This window comes from Diceros bicornis, chromosome 22 (genome assembly GCF_020826845.1).
Source record: "Diceros bicornis minor isolate mBicDic1 chromosome 22, mDicBic1.mat.cur, whole genome shotgun sequence".
Classification (NCBI taxonomy): domain Eukaryota; kingdom Metazoa; phylum Chordata; class Mammalia; order Perissodactyla; family Rhinocerotidae; genus Diceros; species Diceros bicornis.
In genome coordinates, this window is record NC_080761.1 from 7434576 (window position 1) to 7442890 (window position 8315).

The 8315-nt window shown below is 43.0% G+C and overlaps 1 protein-coding gene across 4 annotated transcripts in view; it reads right to left on the reverse strand.

The window, feature by feature from the left end:
* The window catches only part of NAA35 (N-alpha-acetyltransferase 35, NatC auxiliary subunit), a 93617-nt gene extending 88244 nt beyond the window's left edge, over positions 1 to 5373 (reverse strand). Inside the window, exons 1-2 of one of the 4 annotated variants that reach the window (XM_058565507.1) lie at positions 5299 to 5373; positions 4316 to 4444 (exon numbers count right to left, since the gene is read on the reverse strand). In XM_058565507.1, the coding sequence (XP_058421490.1) occupies positions 4316 to 4439 (124 nt within the window). In that variant the 5' untranslated portion in view covers positions 4440 to 4444; positions 5299 to 5373. The other 3 variants (XM_058565506.1, XM_058565505.1, XM_058565508.1) reach the window with 3 other exon arrangements.
* Positions 5374 to 8315: the final 2942 nt, after the last annotated feature.

Genomic DNA, 8315 nt, shown 5'->3' on the forward strand with positions numbered 1-8315 from the left:
CCTGACATTTTGGGCAGAATAATTTCTTTGTGTGTGGGGGCTATCCTGTGCATCTAATGGTTAGCAGCATCCTTGATACGTATCCACTAGACAGCAGTAGCACCACCACCCCTCACTGTGACAACCAAACAAGTCTCAAGACATTGGCAAATGTCCCTTGAGGGGCAAAATCACCCCTGGTGGAGAACCATTGATTAAACGGATCCACAATTACCAGTATTGCCCACCCCATCCATGCCCCAGTGCTGAAAATATTCTTAGTGTGAAAGAAGGAAAATATAATTTTCATTTCCAAAACCAAAAGCACTTAAAAAATATTTTACAGGTTGCCCAGATCTCTCACCAGGACAATTTCTGTCAACCTTTTTCCTCTTAGAATAAAGTGCTAATTAGAACAAACAGCAAATTCCTAGAACGACGATTCTCAAACTGGGGTTCATGGATTCAGGGGAGATCATGCAAGTTTTATTAAGAATCTATATGTCTTCGGGCCAGCCCCATGGCTTGGCGGTTAAGTGCGTATGCTCCGCTGCTGGTGGCCCGGGTTCAGATTCCGGGCGCACACCAATGCACTGCTTTTCCGGCCATGCTGAGGCCGAGTCCTACATACAGCAACTAGAAGGATGTGCAGCTATGACATACAACTATCTACTGGGGCTTTGGGGGAAAAAAATAAATAAATAAAATTTAAAAAAAAAAAAAAAAAGAATCTATATGTCTTCTATAGTAATTGTTAAATGCTATGTAATCAGTTTAAGGATAATCTTTTAAAAACATTGCAGGGCTGGCCCTGTGACCTACTGGTTAAATTCGGCACACTCCACTTCAGCAGCCCGGATTCAGTTACCGGGTGCAGACCAATACCACTCATCAGTGGCCATGCTGTGGTGGCGACCCACATACAAAATAGAGGAAGACTGGCACAGATATTAGCTCAGGGTAAATCTTCCTCAAGCAAAAAGACAACAACTGGCAACAGATGTTAGCTCAAGGCAAATCTTCCTCAGCAAAAAAAAAAAAGATTACAGAAACATATTCCAGACCAACTGGATGATAACATTATAATCAAATATTGCCACAATTTCAGTGCCCAAACTCATGTTCATAATTATGCTCGTTCCAGGCAATCACCTAAAATGACAGCATTTAATGTAATGTAGTGGTTCTCTAATTTCTGAAGTCCAAGATCCAGACATTCTCTAGTTTTTAAACACAAGGCCTCAGAATATTCATTTATTTTTAAAGCAAATATATATTGAGAACTACAAATGTTCTGGGTGATATAACATACAACAGAAACAAAGAGAAACAAGAAGCTTAAGCATCCCAGATTTTAAAAGAGAGAAGAGAAAGCAATAAAAGGAGTTTCCCAAAAGTACTGGGCAAGAGCTGAAGAAACTGGATGGATAAGGGGGCTTTAAGCAAGGTACCTGTGATAAAGACTGACCAAGAAATAAGCTAAACCAACAAACAGAGAAGAAAATGGGATGAGGGGAGGGGCCCATATCCTCCTAGACTAGAGCTTAAAAAGAATAGAAGCAATGATAGCCAACCTTCTATTACCTCTGGGCTATAGACACTTGATGAGGTCATCATCCTAGGAGAGATTACTGGCTATCCACTGTGTGGAAGAAGGGAATCCAGTAGACAGAAGAAGGAGCAATGTATATTTTATGATCATTTATGTTTAAGTGAAATTCCTAAGTTGTGGGTTTGTCATTCAGAACGCACCCAAATATACACAACCAAATGGAATAAGATCAGAGATTTTTCACAGGTAGCAAAGTGAGATGGTTTAAATTAGCCAAAGTTTCCTAGAGAAGCAACATTCAGAAGTCTTATTTAGAACAATGATATATTACCTACCAGGCAAAATAACAGTGATGGTACCACTGCTCTAGAAAATAATTTGGAAAAGAAAAAAAACACAAGAGCCTCAATGCTGGTTCTAGGAAATGTGCGCCATCTGCCTAATAGGAAATAAAAGAAATGACAAAAGTTAGAATTCGATCCAGAGGACTCTGAAGAGCCACTAAAAGAGTAAGTAGAAATGTACATGAAGAACACTGTCATCAGTATGCAGACTGATTTAAAGTACCAAAAAAAAAAAAATCACCCAAGTCTAGCCAAATGCCATCACACAACAGTGTGTGAGGAGAAACCACTGCAATAAAGAAAAGGATGTAATAATATCTGTTTTAAATTTAGTTTTCAGAAAGTTGCTAGGACAAAAGTGTCAACTATAACTAAGGTTACAAACCTGATTATTTCAAGAGGGGAAAACAAATTATTAATACCACAAGCTCAAGAGCTGCCAACAGCCTTTAGTCCTAAATCTATACATAAAGGAAGATTAATTCTGTATCAACCTTTTAATTTCAAGCAGTATAACTTACATTTGTGCCATCTGAGACAGTGCAAGAGCTAATTACGGAAGAGTTAGTAGGATAGTTTGATATTGGCAACAAAATGAATGCCACCCCCTCTCAATCCACACTGAAGCAGAGATTAAACCATATCTCCTATTCAAGGTTCTTTTCACGAAGTAGCAGAATTATTCATTGTTCCTCAAACATAAAACTCTCACTAAACTATGGCTCTAAAGGTTCATCTTGTCTAGAATAATTCCCTCACATTCACTTATAGAAATTCAACTAGTCCTTTAAGGCCCAACTCTAGCCATATATACATCATAAAACCTCTCCCTTTTAGGTTCATAATGACAACCCTCTAATACAGACGACTTAAATCAGCGCAAGATGTTAGGTATGATCCACTTAACAGTCTAAGATCTCTGAGTACAAAAACTACATTGTAACTTACACTTCTTGCTCTTTCCCTTAGATAAACATATATTGGCAGTCACCCAACTTCGAGTCTAATGTTCTTTCCATTATCTCACTCAGGCATCCTTTAACTGGACGTTTTCAAAACAGTGAAAGGATAGGCACATGATTTATCATTTTGCTTATACTCAGCTGGCTTCCTTTCTACCTGCAGCTGCACCAAGTCTTTACTCCTCTCCTTAAGAGTTATATTCCAAACATTCCAACCTCACCATCATCGAAGTCCTAACCTTCTTGTTCACTAAGAAAATAAAAGGCATCAAGGTGTAAATCCCTCCATCATCCCTCCCCATCCACTTAGAAATATACCAAAAAAAAAAGGAAAGAAATAATCTGTATCTTCACCACCCTAACCTCAGTTCCTCCTGTCTCAGTATGTCCTTATTCTTTTTCCCCAAGTTAATTTCTCTATCATGTTCTTGGTCCCATGGTCTCTTAAGTTCAAGCTCTCACTCTTATCATTTGTTCCTTTCTCTTATCTTCAATCTCTCCCTAAGGCTCTTTCTCCTCAAACAACAAACAGGCTCATTTCTCCAACCATTTGCCTGAACTCACTGTGTGCCAGGCATTGTTCTGTGTGCTAGGGTTACAGACAAGATCTCCGCACTCACTGAGCTTACATTCCAGTGGGTGAGACTGACAATACAGGAGAATTGAAAATGATGGCTTCTGACAGTGGATAAGTGCTACAAAGAAAATAAAACAGGGTGATTCAACCGAGGTGGAGTCAGATAGAAGAGAATAAGGGGGTCAATCTGCTTAAATGGGTTGTTTTGAGAAGTCCTCATTGGAGAGGTAACATTTAAGTGGTCAGGAAAGAGTCAGCTCTGTGAAGACCGGGGGCAAAGCACTTTTAAGAGAGAGAAAACGAAATATGCAAAAGCCCTGAGGGGAACCAGCTGGGTGTGTTTAATGAGACAAGCAGGACCTTGTGACTAACATAGTGAGCCTAGGGGGGCAGTGGTACAGGAACGAAGTCTAAGTGGTAGGCGAGCGCCAGATCATATAGGCCATGAGGAAGGAGTTTGGCTTTTATTCTACATGCAACAGGAAGCCACTGGAAGATCTTAAGCAGGGAATGACGTGATCTGATCATTTTCAGACCTCAACGATACAATACTACTACCTTCTTCACGACAAAAGAATTCATATTTCTGACATGTGGAATTATTTCGAATAGTTCAAAAGTATCGCTATGTACTCTCTAACCTCTTCCTTGAAGTTAGAAAATTTTAATAGAAGAAACTGCCTCAACATCTGTATTTAATGCTGTATCAAATATATACTGGCTTTAAATGAAAGTTAAAATTAGAGGGTAGAGAATAAGTAAATGTGGTTTAACAAACTTGATAAACCACACTTACCTGTTGATTTCTTTTCATTTACTGAGATAGTTTAGAAATCATAATCGAGATTTTATTTTACCCTTTCCCAGATTCTGAACTTCTAATCCAAAAATTCAAACTCACCTCGACAAGCTTCTTCAAAATCTTGGGTTATGTCCACCCAGCTTGTATTGCTTTTCTCCATTTTTTCTGGTATACTGAGCTCCCATCCCGAATCATCATCTTCTACAGAAGCTTTCATAACCATTACGCCTATAAAATTAACACTGGTGTAAAACAGAGGATGTAGCTTTTGGGGCAAGAGTATTTGCTAACCATGCGTGTGGGTTTAGCATTAGATGCAAGTCTTAACTAAAGTGTTTAAGCAGAGCTCTTCTGAGTCTGCGGAGGGTACTGGAAAAAATTACCTTAATACAATTAAATCTCACATTAATTAACACTACTGCTGCTCTTTACTAAGAGCCCACCACTCATCGAGTTTCCCTTCTCACGACTTAACCAGAAAATCCACAAACCATCCCACCACTGGCCGAAACCGAACCAACTCCAGAGCTTCCAACTTTCAACACCGGCCACAAACGACCAAGTCACTCTCTAGGGTCCCCTCTCGCAGCCCAGGACCCCTTGCGGCAACGACTCAAGTCAAGGCAGTCCCTCACCTGCCAGGAGCTCGCTGGGCCAACCTGTCCCGGGCCGGACAGGACCCCCGCACAGCCTCGCCGGTGGGGGGCACGGCGTGCAGGAGCGCACCGCGGGGTCCCACCGCCAGGCCCGGGGCGCACCTGAGGCGGGGAGCGGCCCCACGTCCGCCCCACCCGGTCAGCTCGGCCCGGCCCCGGCCCCACAGGGCGCGTCCGCAAGGACAGGACTGTCGCCGCGCGGGAGGGCGGGCGGGCACGCTGGTGCCAGGTCGTCGCCTCGGTAACACCGGGCAGGGCTGGGGCCTCGGCGGGGACGGGGAGCCCGCAGCTCCTACCTGAAGCGCGGCGGGAGGGCCGGGGCCGCAGGGTGACCTGGCGTCCACAGGTCCGCCACACGCGCGGGAGGCGGCGCCCTCGGACACCAGAGGGAAGGAGTCTCAGTGGCTCCGCACAGGCGGCTCCTACCTACTTCTCCCGTGGCCACCCCCGCCGACACGCACCGTGCCCACCGCGGAAATAACGACGCCGCCTCAGCCGCCGCCGCCCCCTCCCCTCGCAGCCCAGCCCGACTGGCCGCTTGCGCGCATGCGTACGCCCGCTGCGCGCGACCCCGCCCCCTCCCCCTCGCTCCAGGGGACTCTGCGCTCCCCGGCCACACCCCCTCCCTCGCCACCGCCGCCGTTCGGCCGATGGCGGCCGTCTTCTCTCCTCGCGGGATTAGAGCCAATCGCGAGACCGGAAGCTACCTCCCTCTCGCAGCCTCAGGCCCAGTCCTGGCAAGGGGCGGAGCCCAGGGCCGCGGAGCCCGCCCGGTCCCGCGCGGCTCCCGGGGAAATGCTTAGACAGGTGACGCGAAGGCGGAAGGAAGCCGCGGACGTAAGCGTAGACCCTCGCAGTGGCGCCGTGAGTGAAGAACCTGGCTGCGAGCGCTCCGGAGAGCTCGTGCTGCCTAACTGACGCCGGATAGATGTTTCCTAGACAGCGCCTGGGCGTTTCGCGAGGGAAAATAGAAACAAAATATCTGCCGAGTCAAGCCAGCCATTTTCTTTCAGACTCGGACATGTTTTAGATTGTTCTTAAAACTTATTAATAAAATGATCAGCTTTAAAGTGGGTTTATGTAAGTGGACTGGCACGGGTAAGAAATGCATCTCTACCACTACATGCTTATTTAAATGGCCAAAATTTACAAAACGGTACCAAATGTTGAGGAGGGTGTGGAGCAACAGGACTTCTCATAGGTTGCTGGTGGGAATGCAAAATGGTACAAAAGAAAACGTTTTTCTTATAAAGTTAATCATATACTTATCATATGATCCAGCAGTTCCACTGCTAGGTATTTACTTAGGAATGAAAATATGTATCCATACGGAAGCGTGTACATTAATTTTCATAGCTTTATTTTTAACCGTCAAAAACTGGACACAACCGAAAGTTCATCACCTGGTGACTGGATGAACCACTTGTGGTGTATCCATACGATGTAATGAATAGTAATTATCAACAAACGGATGAACTATTTGACATACAAAAATATGAATCTCAAGAAACAATATGTTGAGCAAAGGAAATCAGAGGCAAAAGAGTATGATTGCATTTATACAAAACTCTAAAAATAGACTAATCTATAGTGACAGAAAACAGAGCAGTGACTGCCCCTGGGTCAAGGAAGCATTAACCGGCATAGGGCTAGGTGATTTGAGGTGATGGAAATGTTCTGTATCTTGATTATGGTGGTGGTTATATGGGTGGATACATTTGTAAAAATTCATTGAAATATATACTTACAATGTGTGCATTTTATTGTCTGCAAATCAAATCTCAATAAAGTTGATTTTGAAAAAATAAAAAATACATTTTCATGTCTTTTACAGAATAATATGTTTCCTATTTACCAGGAGCTTGTAATAGGGAAGGAGCTTTGCCTCTTTTGATCAAAGCTGTATCCTCCAGCATTTAGGGCAGTGGTTGGCATATAGTAGGTACTCACTAAATCCATCAAGGATGAAAATGTAGAAAAGAATTACAGTAAAACAGAAATTTATGTTGTTTCTCCAAAACCATTTGATGCTCTTTGCAGAGGCCCTAAGAAGTCTAGAAGAAGGTGAATTGACTGCATCTGAGTTATTCAGCATTATGTGTAGATTGTGACAAAAACTGATACAGCAAACGTGCAGACACACACACACACAAAACACCAATTTTTGAAATAAAAATGCTTCAGAACTCAAAAAAATCACCAGAACAAGGCAACCAAGTGAAACAGGATTTTCTTAATTTCTTTACTAAAAATGTAGTTTGTTCGAAATTCAAATTTATTTTCATAAGTTCTAATTACCTCTCTGCTTTAAATTAAAAACAATTTTCCCTGAAATAGAGAAGTTTAACTTATGATGTCATCCCATAATCTTCATAGTGTTGAAAAGTGATGGACATTTTAGACATTGGATAGACTACATGATGAATAAATGAATGCAAAGGAAATAGCTGACAAATTTGAGTTGGTCTCCCTACACAAGCCTATAGACACAGAGTAGATGGGCATTTTTGGAGAGCCGGAAACTAATTCCAATGAGTTTAAATCTTGACTCATAGAATTCTAAGTATTCCATGCCTAAACACGTGTTGAGAGGAAATTTAGCTTGATGTCATCATATTGTACTCACGCCAGGAACCAGTGTAACATGGGTTTGATCAAAGCAGAGCTGCCAGTCAAAGTGAATTTTACGTTTGACTGTATTGAGTTTTACCACTACATAAAAGAAATTAAGGATGTCCTAAAGGCTGTGGGCAGTTCAGAGAAATGCTTTCAGAAAAGGAAATAGAAAGAATGAAAATATCCTACTGTATCATGTGACAGAAAGAAACATGATGTTATTTATTTATTTTTTTTTGTGAGGAAGATTGACCCTGAGCTAACATCTGCCAATCCTCCTCTTTTTGCTGAGGAAGACTGGCCCTGAGCTAACATCTGTGCCCATCTTGCTCCACTTTATATGGGACGCCGCCACAGCATGGCTTGACAAGCGGTGCATTGGTGCGCACCCGGGATCCAAACCAGCGAACCCCGGCCGCCTCAGCGGAGCGTGCACACTTAACCGCTTACGCCACTGGGCCGGCCCCACATGATGTTATTTTTTATTAAGTAGGTAATATCAGTTGAGTTAGTCCTATTGTATTTAGGTTCTCCTTTTTGAAATTCTTGCATTTATATATCTTAAGAGCATAGTAATCCAATAAAGAATTATAAAATAGTTAAAATAGGGGCTGACCCCGTGGCCTAGTGGTTAAGTTCATCTGTTCTCTGCTTCAGAGGCCCAGGTTCGGTTCCCAGGCACAGACCTACACCACTCACTGGAGGCCGTGCTGTGGCAGCAACCCACATACAAAATAGAGGAAGACTGGCACAGATATTAGCTCAGGGTGAATCTTCCTCAGCAAAAAAAAGAAAAAAGAAAAGTTAAAATGAACTTCTGTATTAGC